Source organism: Solanum tuberosum, unplaced genomic scaffold (assembly GCF_000226075.1).
Source record: "Solanum tuberosum cultivar DM 1-3 516 R44 unplaced genomic scaffold, SolTub_3.0 scf00136, whole genome shotgun sequence".
NCBI classification, from domain to species: Eukaryota; Viridiplantae; Streptophyta; class Magnoliopsida; order Solanales; family Solanaceae; genus Solanum; species Solanum tuberosum.
Window position 1 is genome coordinate 946,476 of NW_006239061.1, and position 21,476 is coordinate 967,951.

General features: G+C 33.9%; 4 protein-coding genes across 10 annotated transcripts in view; 1 reads left to right on the forward strand and 3 right to left on the reverse strand.

The window, feature by feature from the left end:
- The window catches only part of LOC102580087 (calmodulin-binding transcription activator 2), a 10,772-nt gene extending 5,933 nt beyond the window's left edge, over positions 1–4,839 (reverse strand). For all 4 annotated transcript variants that reach the window (XM_006351717.2, XM_006351716.2, XM_006351715.2 and 1 more), the window contains exons 1-9: positions 4,676–4,839; positions 3,173–3,292; positions 2,367–2,482; positions 2,149–2,237; positions 1,688–1,730; positions 1,318–1,495; positions 1,053–1,175; positions 807–932; positions 675–733 (exon numbers count right to left, since the gene is read on the reverse strand). In XM_006351717.2, coding sequence (XP_006351779.1) covers positions 675–733; positions 807–932; positions 1,053–1,175; positions 1,318–1,495; positions 1,688–1,730; positions 2,149–2,237; positions 2,367–2,482; positions 3,173–3,292; positions 4,676–4,715 — 894 coding nt within the window. In that variant the 5' untranslated portion in view covers positions 4,716–4,839. The remainder of the gene's footprint in view (positions 1–674; positions 734–806; positions 933–1,052; positions 1,176–1,317; positions 1,496–1,687; positions 1,731–2,148; positions 2,238–2,366; positions 2,483–3,172; positions 3,293–4,675) is intronic.
- Positions 4,840–5,323: 484 nt separating this feature from the next.
- LOC102581100 (ubiquinol oxidase, mitochondrial) lies at positions 5,324–9,337 on the forward strand. The gene is made up of 4 exons (XM_006351718.2): positions 5,324–5,954; positions 6,856–6,984; positions 8,263–8,751; positions 8,893–9,337. The coding sequence occupies exons 1-4, from the start codon at positions 5,571–5,573 to the stop codon at positions 8,950–8,952; spliced, it is 1,062 nt and encodes a 353-aa protein (XP_006351780.1). The 5' UTR covers positions 5,324–5,570; the 3' UTR covers positions 8,953–9,337.
- LOC102578449 (protein DA1-related 1-like) lies at positions 9,335–14,990 on the reverse strand. The gene is made up of 11 exons (XM_015310609.1): positions 14,787–14,990; positions 14,571–14,664; positions 14,214–14,295; positions 13,905–13,979; positions 13,378–13,447; positions 13,151–13,252; positions 12,631–12,834; positions 12,487–12,540; positions 12,287–12,396; positions 9,738–9,796; positions 9,335–9,615 (listed from the first exon to the last, which is right to left on the reverse strand). Exons 1-11 carry the CDS (start codon positions 14,826–14,828, stop codon positions 9,335–9,337), a joined length of 1,173 nt encoding a protein of 390 aa, XP_015166095.1. The 5' UTR covers positions 14,829–14,990.
- Positions 14,991–16,837: 1,847 nt separating this feature from the next.
- Positions 16,838–21,476, reverse strand: part of LOC102581435 (protein DA1-like) — a 7,107-nt gene continuing 2,468 nt past the window's right edge. For 3 of the 4 annotated variants that reach the window (XM_006351721.2, XM_015310654.1, XM_006351719.2), the window contains exons 4-12: positions 20,703–20,784; positions 19,910–19,984; positions 19,479–19,548; positions 19,212–19,313; positions 18,732–18,935; positions 18,590–18,643; positions 18,276–18,385; positions 17,698–17,756; positions 16,838–17,479 (exon numbers count right to left, since the gene is read on the reverse strand). In XM_006351721.2, the coding sequence (XP_006351783.1) occupies positions 17,199–17,479; positions 17,698–17,756; positions 18,276–18,385; positions 18,590–18,643; positions 18,732–18,935; positions 19,212–19,313; positions 19,479–19,548; positions 19,910–19,984; positions 20,703–20,784 (1,037 nt within the window). In that variant the 3' untranslated portion in view covers positions 16,838–17,198. The remainder of the gene's footprint in view (positions 17,480–17,697; positions 17,757–18,275; positions 18,386–18,589; positions 18,644–18,731; positions 18,936–19,211; positions 19,314–19,478; positions 19,549–19,909; positions 19,985–20,702; positions 20,785–21,476) is intronic. The other variant, XM_006351722.2, reaches the window with a different exon arrangement.

The following is a 21,476-nucleotide window of genomic DNA, read 5'->3' on the forward strand; positions in this document are numbered from 1 at the left end:
TGTTTGTATATCTGCATAAAATTTGAATTTGTATACAATTGAATCGAATTAAAATATTTTTATATCAAATCTCTCTCCCGCTTAATACAACACAAATACATTGTATTTTGTATAATTTGTGTTTATAAATAAAACGAGAAAGAGAAAGGTAAAAGAGAACTGGGCAGGGGAATATTTTTATTATATAATTATAAGTGTATAGGACGAATATATATGTATTTGCATGTGTTTATACAATTTTCTCTCGCTTTATACAAACAGAAATGCAATTTATACAATTTTGTTGTATAAAGCGAGAGAGGCGAGCACAGAGGGAGCGAGCGAGAAAGGGAGAGTGGCGAGCGAGAATTTGAAGGGAGAGAGGCGACTGGCAAACGTTTGCTACGGGGCGCAACTAAATCAAATAGTAGCTACTCCATTTATTTTAGATTATAAGTTTGTCATTCTGTACAATAATTTTAAAATTACAAGTGCTTACTAGATACAGATTTAAAGACCTAAGAGTTGACTGGAGAAGCCAGCAAATATGTAACAACGGAGCAACTCTTCAAAAGAGCAGCTCAAGAGAATTAGAATGAGGATAGTTATTGGTTTTGTACTTGGAACAGTTGAGCCAGTAATGTTGATCAAGAATATAATGTAATTTTGTAAGAAAATGGACCATAATAGCTTACCTGCCAATTTCCATGGACTGACAAATTGTTCTTGAAATCATCTTGGCATACCAACTCACCTGCAAAAAACTTGGTTAAAGCCCTAGTTCATTTCTCAAAATGATCTGGAAAAGTTCTAAAGTGATTCAGTACCATTTGAACAATGCTGAGAAAGTGGTTCCTGAGATCCCAAATCAATGGTTCTTTGAGGACCAGATGCAAAATTACCAAGATCACACTTTCCAGCTCCATCTATACCAGGAAGTGGTGTATACTCCACTGCGATAATAGTTACAATTTTTTAGGCATAAAATCAACAATAAAGAATCTGAAACGGTCTTAAGAAACCATAGCAATGGAAAAATGCAATAACATTGCATAGAATCTTAGTAAAGGCACCTGAAGATTGAGGTGAACCATATGAACTACTGATGGTATCCCTATTCTCCACCAGATGACTGTCCATTCCAGATGCTCGGTCTGGATATGAATGAAATCTAGAACACGCTTGGTGACTATCTTCTGCATTAAATTGATTTCAGTATGAGAACTTTAACGACAGCTTTAGCACTCGGCACAAACAACTACGTAAATCAAGTATAGTAAAAAAATTCAACAACACAGCTGAAGAAACCACATTAAAACCAACTGCAAAGAACATTACCTGATTCAGCTTCTTCATGTGCTTCTGTTAAAGTGCTTGCTAGACTTGTTGAATCAGTATTTGCTGAAGCTAGTTTCTTGTGTCTCGTAAGAAAACAATCGGACAATGAGCAGTCATTCAGATAGTTTGGGTGAGCTGATTTAGTGCTTCTGATGCTACTGACGTTCACCTTGTTACCCTGTCAAGGAGAAATAACAAAGAATAATAATAGTAATAATAAACATAATAAGAAGAATGCAGAAGATCATGCACAAACTGCACTTTCACATCTAACTTTGAGAAAGTAATTTGATTTGATCCCTCGTGAGCATGTAACAAATAACCAAACTGATTCACGACCTAATAAGGAAAGAAAATGGTAGAGTCTAACCTTGACTTCCAAATAGTGGACAAAAACTATGTGCGTGAGATCCCTGCACCATATCAAGTGAGAAGAACTTTTAGAGCAGAGGTGGTTAGAGATGAAAAACACACAGAAGGAAAATAAACAAGAATGTTCAAATAGTTTAATCCATAAATTAATCTACATCTTTTTGTAGGACTAGTAGACAGAATGAGTAATATGCTCATCATAAACTCTTATATAATCACTTAAATTACTATACTCATATGAAATAGACAGAGTACTTTTACTCTAATCTACTTTTGCTTAATACCACTTGTATGAAGGTATTTTAACCAATCGATAAGTACTATTGTTTCTTATTTTGAGCTTCTAGTTTTGTCATGAGAAGTAAATTGACACAAAAGTAAAGACGAGGTCCAAAAGAAATGCAAAATAAATAAGGAGGAGCTTCCACAATGATGCCACACTATATGGTCCATACTCACTGTTCAAGCATCCAATAACTACGCCTTTGAAAATTATCATCTTCTTCTCCATGGGCATAGTAGCAGTGTAGCACATCAATACTTCCAACCTGCAGAAGGATTTTACAACAAAAAGGATGAAGCATATGAAAAAGTTCATTAGCTTAAGCTCACAAAAACTAGACTCTTCAAGCCAAGCTAAGTAAATGGTACACTTACGCCAAACTATCAACACCTACCTTCAGCTTCTCATGAGCTTCTTTCACTGTCTTCCCATCCTTCTTCTTCCTCCAATTATGCCCATCCTTCCTAAAGTATCTTAGTACCTTCCTATCGAAAAGAAAAACAGAGCCACCTGAAGAGCAAAAAACACATTAAGAACAAACATCTAAACATGAATAGAGGGAAAATCAAATTATTAGCTTTTCCTTTTTAGGGAATAAAAGTATCTGCAACAGACTGCTCCAATCATCAACAGTCAATTCAGGTCTCTAGTCTCACAGGGTGGATAATGTATATTCTTCCAGTCACTTCCAAACAAAATCTACATGGTATATGGAAATAATCTCAGGTGATCTTCTAGTTCCTTACTTAGATGAGAGTTTTGCAGGACAACGTAGGACCATAGAAAAATCATTTACAAAGAGCAAACAATCAGGGTCTCAAGGAGCGAGCTGAAAACTAATAAAATGTAAAGACAATATTATTAGATCGAGAAGCAGCATGCTAGTAAATGAAATCATTTCATTTACAACTACTATAAAAGAAACTTATTCAGTCCTCATACAGAAGGAAATTGCTGCTTTGTCTAAACTCAAATACCCTATAATTTAGCTTAAATAGAGACTGTAAGTCTTACAACTAGAATACTCAATAGATGCTATGGCATACATGCAAAAACTTTACAAACTCCATCAAAACCAAGGATCCAGAAAGTTTTCTTTTGTAGAGTGTCTGTTAGGATATGCTAAGTGGCATAGCTTCTCTAAAGTAAAAAAAATATAAAAAGTTTCAAAAATAGATGGATAAAATGAAGAAGACATACTGACTGGTCTGAATGGAGCCTCTGGGGTTAAATGGAACTTTCTGTGGTTCCGCAGAATTTCACAAATCTCAGCGGGTCTCAGCCAACGATGCTGCACTTCTGATAATATCTGTGTTATGTCTGCAACTCAAAATCAACAAATAAACATATTATGTTTTCAAAGATGCAATCGTTAAACTTCGGAAAGAAGTTTTATAGCAAGTCAGGCAACATAATAAACCTCAGTGAAGCACCTTTAATTCAAAACATTCAAATGTAAAATCAGACAAGCCTATGGACCAACATTTGAAACGGTCTTGCCAATGCCTTATACATTGTATATGCTTAATAATTGTTAGTCTGTTTTTTGAAAAAAAAGACCATGCAAAAGAGACTCCGGCCTCTAGTACACTAAAGGAAAACAACATGAATGAACAAATCAAGACAAAATACTAACAAGGTATTACAAAGCATACTGAAAAAGGAAACATAACTACAATAAAAAATGTTTCTCTTGTGCGTAATTATGTGGGTAATTATCTTGCATATTTATGGAACCATTGGCAATTAGATTAAAACATTCTAGTTGGTTCCACTATGGCAAGAGTATTTTGCGAAAGGTTAACAATTAGCTAGTGTAATCTTCACTTAAAGTTCTTGTTTGGAACAGTAGACTTACTCTATAACTCTTATCAAAAGAAAGAACATCTTAAATTGAAGACAAATATATATAAGAAGAATTATGCCTCTTTTAAATAACTTTCCCTTATTTACCCTCAAGTAGTGCGTATCGACTTCTACATGTTTTTGCCCTTATTATGCATATTTCTTTTTCTTAGCATGCAGTTATCCTTTAGTTGCAGAGACGAGATTGGAATTTTGAAAAACACATCAACCTTCATCACTTGCTTTGGTTTGATGCGTTTGATCGTAGGTTCTTTCCTTGTATTCTTTTTATTCAAGTTAATTTATGGACTGATAATCAATATTTTGAAAGTTTGATTAGTTTTTAGATGATCAATTCTGATTATTTTTTAGTCAATTATTATTGATTAACATTTTAAGATAAAGCAATTCTATGTACATTCCCACTTATTTTATGTTTTCTTGATTCTTGATATTTCTACAACTTCTATGAAATTTTATCCTTTTTTTTATATATTAATTCATATAATATTAAAGATTCACGGACTTACTCCCAGTGCCCAAAGATTCACGGACTTACGCCAGGGAAAACATTTCCATGCAAACCAAATTGGTTCAGAACTAACAACAACTAGCTAATTCCCCAATAATCTATGAAATTTAATTAATTGTAAATTCAATCAATTAAAAAAAACATCACACAAGTCAGTCCATCCTCTCCGTTCTGCATTTGGGTTCAAAGTTCAATCAACGTGGACTAAGCTTATACCAGTGACCTATAGTCATCTAATTCTTAAAGCATAGAGAAAAAAATCGGAGAACTGCAAGATTAACAAGCGATTAGGTGACCGGAAAGAGGAAGGCACAAATTAACTTTACCTAATCGAAATCCAGGAGGATCTGATCCACAATCCTCCATTGATGATGACTTGATCAGAAAACCGATGCGAGCTTCAGAGTATAGAGAGAAGATGAATGTGAATGAAAAATGAGAACCGAGAATGTTTGGTGTGAATATGATGGATTAGATTTGAATATTGCGGATTTTTACAACTCAATTAATTAATTTAAGACTTGAGAGGGCTCGTCAAGTCAAGTAAAGTGGTGGGACATGTCAAGAGCCAATTATATGCTGACATGTGTCATATGTAATAAGAGTCTGAGGCACCTCAAGTAGCAACATGACTTGTTGACGCGTGGCCCAAATAGAGAACCGTCCGGTTCTCCACTTTCAGTTTCTTCCGGTTCACTGCTTTTTTCCGGTTTTATTATATTTTTCATATTTACATGGTCCTACCTAACCTAATTCCTTGAATTGTATTTTGGACTGAAGTAATTATTTCCACTATCAAAATGACTACGTCAAAGTACTAGAAAAGGTAAAATCTAAAGATTTCGTCATTTAAGGTTCAAATTCTCATTTTATTTTTATTTAAAATATTTTTTTATATTATCCAAACACGTTAATCCACTAATAAAAATTAACAAACAGATTAAAATAAATAATAAATTGAGGGCATGACAAAATCCAATGTGATGATTACTCAACGTTTCTTTTCCTCGGAGTCAGTCATTACCGCCACGTAAAGGTCCACGTTCGCTTTTGCATACAGATTTGTACTTGTCTGACAATTTTAACCTCCCAGTTGAAGTCTAACGGACACCTTTACCATGCTCTGCTCTAGGAGTGTCTCCGAGTTAACCGCTTCTTTTATCACTAAACAAATAATCACTCTTCCAGTTTCCGTGTATCACAGCTTTGATTATCGGAAAGATGAGTCAGTTGCTGGTGAGGTCGGTTATGAGGCGGTTAGTTTCTGGCGGTACCTGTAACCGTTGCATATCGTCTGTGTCTGCGGCGGCGGCGGTAGTGTTCAGAGAAGTTCATAAGCCGAGTAGTGAGTCAGTTGTGATGATGAGTAGCCAGAGGCTGAGATTCTCTGGTCAGTGGTGGAGGATGATGTGCTTCACTAGTGAACCACCATCGAAGAATTCAACGACGTCCTCTGCGGTGAGGAAGGAGGACGAGAAATTGAGTGGTGATTCTGTGGAGAAAATGGAAGGGGAAGACAAAGTAGCTCTTTCCAGCTATTGGGGAGTCTCCAGGCCAAAAATTACGAAAGAAGATGGCTCCGTGTGGCCTTGGAACTGCTTCATGGTATGTGAATTATTTTATCAGTATGGGTACACACATAGCAGGCAATAATTCGGAGGTTCTTCTAGATAGAGCTTTAATTTCCTGGTAGTAAAGCTGGATGACTACTGCTTTCTTTCTGCCTGCTTTTCATGTCGTTTACTCTGTTTCAATTACTGGTCTATGTCTTGGTGGAATGCATCACTGGTCTGCCTGCTTTTCATGTCTGTTTACTCTGTTTCAATTACTGGTTTATGTCTTGGTGGAATGCATCACTGGTTGGTGACACACTGACACTACATAGTCGATATGGACATTGTTAAATTAGGTCTTAGGCCTAACTCACACCCCAAAAGCTAGCTCAAAGGGAGGAGGATTGCCCAAGCCTTATAAGGAGTCCACCCATCTCATTAACCACCGATGTGGGACTTTTGTCATTCTTTAACATACATCGAACACCCGCACAGCCAAGACTAGACATTTGGAGTATGGACAATATAACTTGGGGCCTAACATCGGTAAACTAAGAGTTGTGACTTGTGTGACTCTTGATACCAGGATAAAAATGGAACCTTCAGTCTACCTCAATCCCAAAACCTAGCAGCTAAATTTGTGGGCTTCTGATATTATTTACTCTTTGAGGGTTGGAGTAAGATAATCTTATTAAGATTTCAATGTTGGGTGACGTTTCAGTAGTAGTACATCACTGTTGTAGCTGGAGCTGTTTCATTCTTCTTTTGTCTATTCTGATCTTTAAATGGAGATTATTTAGGGAATCTTGCACATGTTAATTGAAACTTTCTCGTGATCTTTTTCTTTTTTTCTTTGTCCCTGGTTTAAGAGGTCTGTTTTTTACTTGCTCAAAAAGAAAAAGGAAGTATTTTTTTATTATTAATTTATATATATTTTCTGTTACCGCTTGTAGCCATGGGAGACATATCAGGCTGACTTGTCGATCGATCTAAGCAAGCACCATGTGCCCAAGACATTCCTTGATAAGGTTGCTTATTGGACGGTGAAACTTCTCAGGATTCCAACTGATTTATTTTTTAAGGTTTGCTTTCCACTCACCTTTGCAGAGAATATGTTGTCCAATCAAATTTAAATGGCTATTTTGTATTACTTCTTTAGAAACCATGCTCTCCCATGTCTTCTTGGTCTCGATTTCGCCATGAGGTTCATACTACTCGACAGCTTATACCCGCAATTTTTTTGGTGAATAGAAATGCTAAGAAATGGATTCTGTTTCTGCTAGTTCTTCGGTTTCTTCAGAAATGTAACCAAAGTGATCAACGTATGTGATGACATCTTTTACATCATCCTTCCCTAGTGGTACATCTTTTAGCGAGAGGAAACACGTGCCAAAATCACAACAGTTATTGCTCCATGGACTACCTAAGAGTAATGGAAATATGTGTAAACAGAAAAACTTCTCTGCCGTGGACACAGGGCCAACTTAACAAGATTGGAGGCCTAAAGCAAAACTTAAGAGAGGGACCCTACTATCTTCTTTTTTTTATCATATATACTTTTATTTAAAATCTATTTTTTCTAGCTTATTTAGATGCGGAGTCATTAGTTACTGTTTTATAATCGATTTGTTTTAATAATTCCTTTTCAATTGATAATATCACTAATTCATTCAATCTCTCTTGAGACATTGTTGATCTTAAACAAGATTCAATCAATTTTATTTTCGAAAAATTTCTTTCGGCTGGAGCAACTGTTACAGGAACTATTAACATTATTCTATAAGTAATATGCGTATTTGGAAAAGAATCAAGTCTTTTTATTTATTTCTCTTTAACACTATCAATATCATAATAAATATTATGTGTTAAAGAAAATTCAAGATTAAGACAAGATTTTTTTTTAAAAAAAATCTCATCATCTAGTGATCTCAATTTACCACTAAATAAGAAACAAAAAAATATTCTCATATGCTTCAATTGGTAAATATAGCTTGATCTAATATGTATATATATATATTAGCTTGAAAAAATAGCTTGATCAAATATATTGTGATTTCGTTATCAATATTTCATCAAATTGTTTCTTACGAAATTCAAGTTCTATATTAATCTCATATGCAATTTTCTTAGTACAAATCATAATACTCATAGTACATATTTTTTTTAAAAAAAAACATTTATAAGTAAGTTCTTTTTAAAAAAATTGGGGGCCCTAAAAAATATGGGACCCCAAGCGATGGCTTTAGTGGCCTAGAGGTTAAGACGGCCCTGCGTGGACACTACAACATTAATCCTTGAGTTGTTTTTATATCAAATACATTCTTGTCACCATTGATTCTAATCTCTGATTTCTATCGCAGAAAAAATATGGTTGTCGTGCAATGATGTTGGAAACAGTGGCAGGTGTACCTGGAATGGTGGGAGGTATGCTGTTACATCTGAGGTCATTGCGCAAGTTCGAGCAAAGTGGTGGTTGGATAAAAGCATTACTTGAAGAAGCTGAGAATGAGAGAATGCATCTGATGACTATGGTGGAGCTAGTACAACCTAAATGGTACGAGAGGTTGTTAGTTATTGCTGTGCAGGGAGTCTTTTTCAATTTTTACTTTGTGCTTTACTTGCTGTCCCCCAAGCTTGCACACAGAGTTGTCGGTTATCTGGAAGAGGAGGCTATACACTCTTATACGTTGTATCTTAATGATATTGATCGTGGTGAAATTGAAAATGTTCCTGCTCCTGCAATAGCAATTGACTACTGGAGGCTGCCTAAGGATGCAACTCTAAAGGATGTTATTACTGTCATCCGTGCTGATGAAGCTCATCATAGAGATGTTAACCATTTCGCATCTGTAAGTATCTTCTGTTTTCGTAGATCAATCTTAAACATCATTGCAAATTTCCACATTTTGAGCTGGCAATTTTATCTACGGTTTGCATTGTGTGCAAAAGTTATTAATGCAACTGATTTAGTTATTGCTCATGCTATTCAGGATATCCATTATCAAGGAAAGAAATTGCAGGAGGCAGCTGCTCCTATTGGTTACCATTAAATCTTCATATTGGTCTGCTTTGCATAGTTTTATATATATATATATATATATTGTAGACCATGGTCCAATCAAAACAAGTAGGGTCTCAGTGGGGCATTTCTAATTAGTCATGAAATCCCCAAATAGTAGCATAAGTATGGATTAAACTACTGTTCTATCCTCTGCATAGTTGTATTTATGATAAATGCTTTTGCTCTTCAAATTTTGTAATCTTAATAGGAATGCAAATGATTCCTAATCCAAAAAAAATTATTTATTGGATTTCTTTTATGACACGCATGCTGGGAAACCTATATCTCCAGAAATTCACAGAGAAATGGAAGGATCTCCAAAATTCTACGAATGGCACGTTAAGTTCTTCTAAAGCAGAAAGGCAATTAAATCACTCAGGTAACTTGCCTGTACGAGATATATGGTCCAGTGTGCATCTTAAACCATAACGTTCAACTGCCCATTTTGCTTCTCTAAATCCATGACCATATGCCTCGGAATGGTTTTTTTCAATTCCGTCTTTCAGAAACTCTTTCAGATTTCTCAAGAACTGAGCTTTTTCACTTGTACCTTTTATGTTTTCATCACCAGTAAAAGATTGCCATTCTAACCACTTGTGAGCTATAACTTCACAAATACCTTCTGCGATGTTTAGGGACAGCCCCTCATACCCTATATATCATAGAGAAAAAGACAGATTTATTAGGAATGCTGTTCACTAGTTTATTTTCCATTATATTTAGTTTAAATTAGACAAAACCAACTACAGATTATTGTAGAAAGCTGGAAAGCACCTTCAATCTTCATCCAAGCGTGCATCATTTCATGAGCCAAAGTTGCTCCCAAGTCCAACCTGTTTACAAAGACCAGTTATGCATACCATAAAATTTAAGTGGGGAACTTGTTTCAACCTTACATATCCCCTCTTAAAGACTGGAAGCAAATTATCTTTGGAAAAAACATAGCATTTTTCTTAACTTCGATTAGTCAAAACACATCACTGACCAAAAATGATAGAATATAGACATCATCAATCCCAATTTAGGTGACATAGTGGGATGAGTAACATGAAAGAACCTACTACTTAAGGCAAGAACAATAACTGTAAATGGTTGTAATATCCCATATTTTAAACAAGGACATATTAGTCATTAGCTAAAAAAAAAATCAAATGGGCCTTAGCCCATCAGAAACCTAATAAGGGAAAAATTAAATTAAGCTAAAGAAATTATTGGAGTTAGAGTTTTGTCAGCAACTCTTGAAAAAAAAAAAAGGAAGAAAGAGTATGTTCTTGGAGCCTCTTCCTGTGAAGGAGTCATGAAATCGATTAAAATAGAGAAAAATAACTAAATGGAGAAGAAGTGGAACTCTTGCTATTTCAAGTATGGATTTCAAGGTAAGTATCTTAACTTAGTTTAAAGATTGAATTTGTATATTCCCTGACTATAAATTTGAGAACTGAGAGTTTGAAAAACATGGGTTTAGAAGGAATAAAGGAATCCGTTAAACTCTTATTATCTTACGGTTTGAGAGAGTATGTTGAATGTTTTGACCAAACTTTTGTAGTTCGGCATAACCGAAGAAGAATTGCTGGACAGTGACATTAGTTTTGTTTATTATAGGGTGAAGTAATCAACAATGAGACTGTTTTGCGGGATCTGAAGCACCAATTTGATATAAATTGACAGATTGAGAGTCTATCATAAAACCTCGAAAGATTTGGGTATTCTGAATTTAGTATGAATTAGCCTAAACGAAGGAAGTATTACGAGACCGATATGATGTGATTATAGATTGATTGAAGGAAGTCATACAGATTGCCCAAGTGACAGATTTGGTACTTCAACACGAGTATTGTGAGTAGTAATTTTACCACAATTGATGTTTTATAACTTGCATGACTTTCACATGGTTTATAAAGTAAATGTGTTATCGAATGTTTATAAAGATTATTTGAGATGATCTCATTCTTATAAGATATGATTATTGATATTGAAAAGGTTTTACACTTATTTGAGAAATAGTATTTTGACAGGTGATTGTTAAACTTTGAAATGATATGATTTGATAAGATTTAAATGCTCTGTTCGATTTTGAATTGTTTTTACTGATTACAAGAAAAATATAAATGGGAGTAGACCTTGATGAATCTCGTAGCTAACGGCGGGTTCGTTAGACCTGGTGCACCTTGTAGTTATCGATTACTGATAAAGTCCTTGCTAGTGGGAAGGTAGAACTAGTATATTATTAGGTATTTACATTGATTTTGCTTATATGAGACACCTAAGATTGAATATTGTTATTGTTTCTGAAAGAGCATTGTTTCATCATTATGACTATTACACTAGCATGTTTTCTGACTTGTCCCTCATTAAAATGGTTGTGGTTAAGTATTATTACTCACTGAGCTAGCGTCTCACTCCTCGCTAATTGTTTTTACTAGAGAATTCAGGTGGTATTGAAGAGGATTTCATTAACTAGCGTGTGAGTTGGTAGCATCTGGTGAGCCCCGCATTGCTTCGCGTGGCAAGAGAACTATTGATTTGCTATGTTTATTTAGTTTCTTTTAAAAACTCTTAGAGTCCCTCCATTTGTCATTCCTTTGATTTGAGTCAAGATTAGTCCTTTGAATTGTAGTCAAGTGACTAGTTTTGGAACTTTTTTCCGTAATTTTGGAGATTGAATTGGTTTTATTGCGTGACAATTTGATCATTGATGGATATTATATGGTGGTTTATAGTTGCTATTAGTTGTGTTGTGAATTTCTGAAACAGGAAAAATCCAGGATAGGCCTAAAAACCAAGGAAACTCTGCCCGATTTTCTGTAGAATTTTGGTGAGGCTTGCTTTGGGATTCTCCCCCTTAGTGCTGGTCATGATCCTTAATTGGGTCGTGACAATGGTTGTTAATAGTGCAGATTTTCTGATAGATTCTTTGAATCCCGAAATATGTTGTGTTTAATGCAAAATGAGAGACGCTTCTACTATTCTAAATCAGTTGCACTTCTTCAGCTGGTCATACTATCTATTCTAGGATATGTTCATCAGAAGTGGCATCTTGTGATTGTTTATTACTTGAAATATGAAAATGCAGATTCTTTTTATATTTTAAGTATATAGTTTGTAGATAAACCTATTGGGTATGCCTCATTGCATATAACAAAGCTCAAGACTTGTTCAAAACTGAAATTGCTTATTTGCTGATCCTAACTAGATGAAGATCATGAGATATATTTCCTATTTACTCTCCTAGAAATTACTGGATGACAATTGCTTGGAGTTATATACTAGATCCATCAAGGAGACTACTTATGTGAAAGTATTGAAGTTCATAAGAAGATTACTTTGGTAAGCCGTACAAAAGCAGCATTGCTTTCACTTTGCGTCCTTCAACCAGATGCTCTACTTCTTTCACCACTTTAACTTTTTCACCCTTCTGTATTGACCTTGACACCTAGCATGAGTGAATTGAATGCAACATGAGAGACTAGATGACTGCATACCATAGGCAAGAGAAGTCTATAATAGAAACCAATGTACTCACATAAGTTACGGCTTCCAATTCAGATTTATCATAGACAGTCAAGCCAAGTGATGTCTGTGAAACCAACCAAGCACTATTAATACTACAAAATGTGATGGAAGTAATAAAATTCCACTTGCTAATGTAAACACCTGTTCTGCATACCTTTTGAACATTTTTTATCATCTCTTTTTCATCAACTAACAGAATTGGAATGTAATATCGGATTTTCATGTCCATTCCTTTGAAAAATCTGTGTACTTCATCAAGAAGGGGCTTACAGACTCCAGGATCTGTCACTGCTGTATAATGACAATCAGGGCAAAGTTTCCGACCATCATTCAGAGTGATATACTTCAGGTCTCCTATCTACAAATAGGTGAGTAAGTTCTCAGTTAGCATATGTTATAAGCTGAGTAATTGTATGCCATCTGTTATCATTGAACGTAAAGCCAGTGTCTCAGCCAGAAAGCTCATTGTGTATATGTTTGCTATTCAGGAATATTCATCATACAATTGCTAGTGGTTGATTTATTTAAGAAGATTATCTTACATTTTCATTTTTAATAATTTTCTCATACTTATTGAATGGTTCCTGTTTAGCTCATTATCGACCTTCATTTTTTAGAGCATAGATTCAATCAGGACCATCTTCAATCTAACATTATAGAAGGGGTTTAAAAACCTTTAATCTTGAACAGCTGCAGCACTGAGGAGTTCCATCAGATGTATGCTTTTCACAGTAAGTTTGGCCCCAGTATGTACACCTTGACCAATCCGAGCGAATCTGTACCAAACATAAGTATCAGGTAAACTCATTCAGTTATTTTCTGATCATCTTCACAGTTACAACTTACAAGGATAAATTATTTCAAGAAAGACTAAAGGGAAGGACATTGGAGGAAAGGGAACCTCTTCTTCACAAACATCACAAACAAGAATATTGCACCGCTTTCTACTCTTTCTCCAGAAAGAAGTGCTCCTACAAAATCATAAAAACGTGTCTAAAGAAAAATATTTTATTCATAAACTGAATATATCTTTGATGCTCTCCAGTCTCCACAGTTCTTCACAATTTCCCACAATTGAAAAATAGCTAGCAACACTTCTGTTATATTAGAATGAAACCTGCTTTAACTTAAAACAGGACCATAATCCTAACTCGACATGAATTAAGTAAACTTGCAAATACCAAATCCTAATCAATTTTCCTTCCTGAATTAGTATTCCGATGGTGTCAGTATGATCAAATGGAAAGCAGAAAAAGTCATGGCAAAAGATACTGCAGAATGATAAGAACTTCTCAAGGATTTAGTTCTTAGAAGAATTATCAAGAGAGCAAACAGAAGCATGACTTAAATTTTGTTTACTTTGCATGTATAGCTAAAGACAATTTATTCATTGCTTATCTAGAAGCACTTGAATTGTGTTACACTTACCTTGATGCATGGACAAATGGATTTAACTCCTTGAAAAGTTTCCACCATTTCAGCTCTCTGCCTCCAGTACTGGTGCTGTAATGATGTGAACAAATCTGATCTTAAACTTAATCAGCCCCCGACAAAAAGGGAGATGAATAGGACAATTACATTACATATGTGTGATATGCTAGATGAAAATATTCATTTCCATATATATATTTTTCACTGAGTAAATCCCTGGGAGCCAGTGGTGAACAGTTCAAAACTCAGTGGATAATGGTTTTTATTTTCCCCTATAAGCACCAGGGAATGAGAGGGCATATTAACCTCAAGTCTGTAGAAGATAATGTGGTTTCTTCCAGCGCTTGTGCAAGTTCTTCTACTTCATCAATCTGGGGATACTCTGTATCTGAGATATTAAAAAAAGTGACCAAATGTATACATCAGACTACTTGCCTAAAGAAAGTAAGAAAATTCTGTTAAGCATTTAATTCTGCCAAAATAACAAAGTGAAGCTCCAAACTCATGAAATTAAACTTATTGGAGCTAAACATATCTACCAACTTCTTACTAGGACGAAATTTAGCTTAAAATAGTGAGATGAAAAGGCTGCATCAGATAAATGAAAATACTATTGATCTTCTCGATTAAAAAAAAAAATGCTGCCTCATTAAGGACTCTTACCGCCTGGGTATATTTCTTCTGCCTTTGATTCTTGAAGAGAGAATTCAATAGCACGGACCATATCCTCATTTTCATCTTCTGATAAGTGGTAGCTCTGTAATCAAGTTTTTTCAAATGGATTTAACTGATAATAATCATATCAAATGATGATGATGATGATAATAATAATAATAACAACGAAAGAGATTGATAGAAGTGTGAAACACAAAACCATACCTCATAAGAAGGACCTTCATCCAGGTATCTATTTGAATACATTTTCGAGGTCAATGAATCCTCTGAGTTCAAACAAATATATCAATGCTACTGCAAAGCATGAAAATGCATTAATATTAATAAGAAATATCCATTGGTGGAGGAGAATATGTCAAATTTATTGAACTTTTAAAACATGGTTTTCCTGGAAATATATAAAATTTAAAAAATGGAGTATTCGGTTGGTTGTACTGACCAGGAAGAAAAAAACAAATATTCTGCTGGTTGCATATAAAGAAGTTGCAACTCAACTGATAAAGTGGTAGTTTCGTGCCCTGTTTCTTGTCCTTAGAAATGGTATAATATACCCAAATAATTAATAATTTATGAAGACTTTGACAATGTCGTTGAGTCTTCATGAAAGTTTTTTTTTTCGAAAAGCTTTTACGAAATTAGTTAAGAAAGTGCTATTTCATATTTCTGATTTTATATTCCTCATTAATAGAAAAAAGATCACACTTTTAAAAACTTCTTCAATAAAATATTGTAGTGGCCTGCATGGACATGAGTTTTTTTTTTCTTAAGAAATATTTTCAAAATGTTATTCGGCTTTTGTTATAATGATTTTTTGATTGGTTTTTGCAGATGGGTTTTTTTAATTTGAAAAATGGTTTTATCAAGTGAAATTTTATCCCATTCACAAAGTATCTAACTTTTTTCTCAAGTGATATACATAATACAAGCACAAACACAATTTCAACTTTCAAATATTATCGAATTCATGTCTACTTATTAAAATCTTAATGAAAGAGCATAGAAACATGACATAAAGTATTTAGCTTCGAAATTATTAGGACTAGTGGCAGACCTATGCTATGTATTATGGGTGCTTAAGCACCCATTGCCTTTTGTGACAAACATTATTATCTATGTACAAAATTTAGTAATTTATTAAAATATATTATCTGACCACCCATTCTATGTAGCAATTTCCGAACTAAAAATAATTAAGCACCTATGATACAAAAAAAAATTGGATCTACCACTGACCAGGACTATACTTATTTGTGCAAGAAAACTAACTAATACATTCTTATTCTTTTTTACCTTACTAACATTGTACCAATGCTGGTGTTTGGTTATACCATTTGAGATGATATTTCACTTGTTTAGTTTGTATAATTCTTATTAATTAATTTTTGCTATCCATTTACCGTCAAATTTGTTTTTTCTTGAAGTAACTTAAGGAAAAATCACCCCATATACACATTTAAGAGTAAATATTACGGGTTTTAAACCTACTTTTAAAAATTTCTTTCTTATAACAGATTATTTACGGGCTATGACATATCAGTTAAATTTTATTTTATTTTAAAATTAAATTATATTTATTTAATAAATTATTAATCTATTTATAGTTTTTTATTATTAATTAATAATAGATAATTAATTTGATTTTACTTCCTTTTTTAAAAAAACTAAAATTTTCAGTTACCCAATTTTAGAGATTTTCTTTCCTTGTTTACCGTTACCATCATGGATCACACCACCATCCCACACGTTAATAGAATTCTACAAATAATCCAAGTTTTTGTCGAATAGCTTGTAGAGCTAAAAAGTCAATGTGATGTTGAAGAATCTAATGGAGAAATTGTGAAGGAATTTCCAGAAAGTAAAGGTCCCGTTAGTAGAAAAATGTGAGTTTGAGAAAAACTACAGCCAACAAATGGGAAAAAAAGCCTCGATTTTTGGGTTGGCTGACCAATAAATAAATTGATAATGACAACATGACTAATGGAAAGACAAAAAAAAAAGAGCCCTCCTCACTAATATAATGATAATGACAACTTAACAGTAGATAAAAGAAAATTAAACAAAGATAAAAATAAAAAATAAAAACTTTTGGTGTTTAGTTAGTAAATATAAAATATGCTTATGTAAAAATATATATTAAAAATTGGTAATAATGTTAGCAAATCAAAGATTGTTATGATTATTTTTTTTAAGTGAAGATTAAAAGTAATATCCAAATATTATTCGAGCAAGTAATGTGATATTAAAAGTCAAGAAAGTTGTAAGAAAAATAAGTCACTATCCCTATGTACTATTTGTGTTACCCATGTAATTTCAGGGCCTCAATTTGGAGTCACAAAAGTAAATTACAAAAAATTACAAGTTTTTCACAGAAATGTTTGTCCAAGAACCATCAATTTCATCCCAATGATGAATGAATTAACACAAAAATTAATAATGTCACCCGGAGAAGTAAGTCATTTAGGAGAATCTTAGTAGCTTAATTGGTTGACTACCTGAACTCTCACCTTGTTGGTGAGGGTTCGATAGTCATTCAGGTAATTTGCCCTTACGAGCTTATATGCTTTTGAGTGTGAACCTTAAACCATAACGTTCAACTGCCCATTTTGCTGAATTAAGTCATTCAGGTAACTTGCCCTTACGAGCTATATGCTTGAGTGTGTATATTAAACCATAACGTTCAACTGCCCATTTTGCTTCTCTAAATCCATGACCATATGCCTCAGAATATCTTCTCTCTATTCCATCTTTCATAAATTCTTTCAAATTTCTCAAGAACTGAGCTTTTTCACTTGTACCCTTCATGTAGTCATCGCCTGTGAAAGATTGCCATTCTAGCCACTTGTGAGCCATAACCTGAGAAAGACCTTCTGCAATGTTTAGGGCCAGTCCTCTATAGCCTATAAATATGAGAGGAAATGTTTTAGTTGGATTAGAGTGATATACACTGACACTCTAGATTATTATTTTTACTTATCTATTGTTGTAGGTCAACTTAATCTGATGGTGTTTAAAATCTCTATACATTGTTAGCTAGTGAAGTGTATAAAGTTCAAATTCATTTTACTTTGAACAAGAAAAAAGCAACATGCATCAATAGTAAAAAGCTGGAAACTACCTTGAACGCGCATCCAAGCATGCATCAGTTCATGAGCCAAAGTTGATCCGATGGCCAACCTGTTTACAGAGAGCATTGATGCATACATAAACTGTAAGTGGGGAACTTGTTACACATTCTTTTAAAACTGGAATGCAAATTAAAGAGAATTCTCAACTTCCATCTAAGTCAAGAAAATCAGACCACTAATGGTAGAATATGGATAGCACGCAACATCTGCAACCCCCACTCGTCACCATTCAATATTTCCTTAATGTCTCAATTTAGGTGACTCATGGGAAGAGTAACCAATCCTTGGGGAAAAACAATAGCTGGAAACGGTGGTTAGTTATGCAGATTTTTCTCTGTGAATCAGGAAATATTCAGTCTTTAATGCTAAATGATTAAGATTTCTACTTCTAGATCAGTTTATCTTCTTCATGGTGATACTAAGTATTCTATAACTAGATAAATAGAATGAGATATATTTTCCAATTTACTTCATAAAAATTACTAAATGAAAATTGTTTGGAGTTCTATAACGAAATCCATCAGAAGAACAACTTATGTGAAAGTATAGAAGTTTAGAAGAAGCTTACTTTGGAAAGCCGTATAAAAGCAGCACTGCTCTCACTTTGCGTCCTGGAGGCAGTTGTTCTACTTCTTTCACCACTTCAACATTTTCACCCCTTTGTATTGATTTAGAAACCTAGCGTAAGTGAATTTAATGCAAAATGAGAGAGTAGATCATTGTGTACGGAGGCGGATGCAATATATAATAATCTGAACTCATTAAGCTTAAATTTTTTATCCACCAGACTGGGAACCATAAAAATGTATAAATTGGTACATTATATTGCAGAAGATATCAACCCATCTAACAGAAATCTATAATAGAAACAGATATACTCACATAATTTACCGCGTCCAGTTCAAATTTCTCATAAATCGTCGAGCCAAGTATGCTCTATGAAATCAACGAAAAGCTATCACTACAACAAATATGAAAGTAAAAATAAATTCACCTTGCCAATGTTGGCATATGTTCTACACACCTTTTTATGGATTCTGATTATCTCTTCTTGGTCAACTAGCAGAATTGGAATGTAATATCTGATTTTCATGTTTAATCCTTTGAAAAATCTGTGAACTTCGTCAAGAAGGGGCTTACAGTCTTCAGGATCCATCACTGCTGTATAACGACAATCAGGGCAAAGTTGTCGACCATCACTCAGAGTGATATACTTCACGTCTCCTATCTGCAAACAGGTGAGTAAGTTCTCAGTTATCATGTTATAAGTTGAGCAACTGTAAGAAATTTAAAGGATTAACTTGACATCTATTATTGAGAGGTCACTAGTCAGTATTCAGCCCAGTTTTTGAAACATGCTAGGGGCTATACTGAACTAATTACTTAATATCACCTCATTTCCTGTCTGTTGATCCATTACTTCATTTTATTACTGACCATAGATTCAATCAGGAACAGCTGCAACCGAATAATATATATATATATATATAAGGTGTTTACAAACCTTAAATCTAGAACAGGCACAGCAGCAGGGAGTTCCATCTGATATATGCTTTTTACAGACAGTCTGGCCCCAGTAGGTACACCTTAACCACTCCGAGCTAATCTGTACCAAGATTTATGATGTTAAAAGGTAATAATCAAACATAATAGAAGCATCAGTTAACTCATTCAGATATTTTGTAATCAGCTTCACAGTTTACAAGGATAAACTAAGGACTGATTACAAAGTGCAAAAAGGGAAACAGATTTGAGAAAAAGGAACACATACTTGTTCCTCGCATACATCACAAACAAGAGTATTGCACCGCTTGCTACTCTTTCTCCACCAAGAAGTGCCCCTACAAAATCACAAAAAGCATACCAATGCCAATTAGATTAAATGGAATGCAAGAAGAAAGTAGCAAGCTAAAAGATACTTCAGAATGACATAATGACATTGAAACCTGGAAAGAAAAAGATAGTAATAGAGTGAATTAATCATTAACTGCTTTTACTTTCTCATACTACTGCTTGCTAGTATTTCTAAAATTGAAAAACAACCTTCTCAAGGATTTAGTTATTAGGAGAATTAGTTTTGATATGTAGAGAATTAGCTTTATCAACAAATAGAAGTGTGATTTTGTTCTCTTCACATAGATAATTAAGACCTAATTATAAATACTTCCGTACTAACGTACACTTGAATTGTGTTGCACTTACTTTGATGTATGGACAGATGGATTAAACTCCTTGAATAGTTTCCACCATTTCAGTTCGCTGCCTTCAGTGCTAGTGCTGTAATGACGTAAAGCTTAAGTAAACAGATATCTGATCTTAAACATAATCAGCTTGCAGACAAAGGGAGGTAAATAAGATGTAAGAAATAGAGTAACTATGCACAAAGATAAATTACTATACGAAGCAGTAATTCTAGTTTTTAACCTTGTTAAAAAAGATGAACTACTGTATAAAACAGTAATTCTTTTTCGATGCATGTGCTCATAGAGGGGACATGATCCTCCAGCAATCTAAAGGAAACTAGACAATATATCATGAACTTGATGGAATATTGCATATTTTCAGCAGGTTGAAGTATCCGTTTTGCTAATAATACTGACTTTGAATCAGCGTTCTTTTCAGTAGACAAACAGTACTGGAAAACGTCTTCCGTAAACTAGGTCAGTTCACTGAAAATATTTCCCGGAAAATGGCTTCCTTCATACCAAAGACAACTTAAAAAAATAAATTTGCAGTGACAGATATACATTCAAATCTTGATCACTACCTTGATTAGACTTAAGGAGTAGCACAGTGGTTGATGAAGAGTAAAATTCATGCAATGGTCTCATTATTTTCTAAATTTTGTCGAAACTATGTCAGATAACCAAGTCTATGTGAAGCCTAACCTTCTCCGAATATGGAAATATTCATTTCTCATTATAACGATAAGTCTAACTAATATGAAGGAATTTTGTAAGGGAATGAGAGTTTTGATACGACAGGCCATATTTACCTCAAATCTGCATAAGATAATGTGCTATCTTCCAGCACTTGTGCAAGTATTTCTACTTCATCATTCTGGTGAAACTCCAAATCTGACAATAAATGACCAAATCTATATATGAGACTACTGGCAAAATAACCCAGTGAAGCTCCAAAATCTTGAAAATTATTGGCTAGAGGTGAAAATACAAACTTCTTGCTAGGACAACATTGAGCTTAAAAAGGTGAGATGAAAAGGCTACATTATTAATGACCCTTGCTGGCTTACTACCTATATATAGGGGTGTTCACGGTTTGGATAAAAACCGATCCAAACCGAAAAATCAAACCAAACCGATAAAATAAAACCGATTTTATTTGGGTTTGGTTTGGTTTGGTTTTAGATTTTTGAAAACCGATAGTATTTGGTTTGGTTATGATTTTATTCCAAAAAAATCGAAGAAATAACCGAACCGAACCGATGAATTATATACATATATTTTATTAATATACATACTTAATATATTGTTTTTATAAACAATTTTAAAGATCTTATACATATTTTCATTAAAATTTCTTTATAATTTACTTATTGAAAGCAAAAATGCCCAAGATGAAACATTTATCTTATTGATTTCATGTAATATGAGTGTCTATGACAATTCTTTGTGGGACTGAAAATGTTATTGTCTCTTCCTTCTAGGCCAATATAGTGAATTTTAAAGCTTTATTGATAGTAAATTTAGTGATTGAAAGTTTAGTAATTTAAGTCATTCTAACTATTTTTCGTTTTGAATGGATTGTT

Bases quoted from the DNA above. Each gene is read 5' to 3' on its own strand.
- LOC102581100 (XM_006351718.2), top strand. From the start codon at position 5,571: ATGAGTCAGTTGCTGGTGAGGTCGGTTATGAGGCGGTTAGTTTCTGGC. The intron at 6,985-8,262 runs GTTTGCTTTCCA...TTTCTATCGCAG, and splicing joins CAACTGATTTATTTTTTAAG to AAAAAATATGGTTGTCGTGC. The intron at 8,752-8,892 runs GTAAGTATCTTC...CATGCTATTCAG, and splicing joins ATGTTAACCATTTCGCATCT to GATATCCATTATCAAGGAAA.
- LOC102578449 (XM_015310609.1), bottom strand. From the start codon at position 14,828: ATGTATTCAAATAGATACCTGGATGAAGGTCCTTCTTATGAG. The intron at 14,665-14,786 runs GTATGGTTTTGT...ACTTGATTACAG, and splicing joins ATGAAGGTCCTTCTTATGAG to AGCTACCACTTATCAGAAGA. The intron at 13,448-13,904 runs GTAAGTGTAACA...ATGATTTTGTAG, and splicing joins CCATTTGTCCATGCATCAAG to GAGCACTTCTTTCTGGAGAA.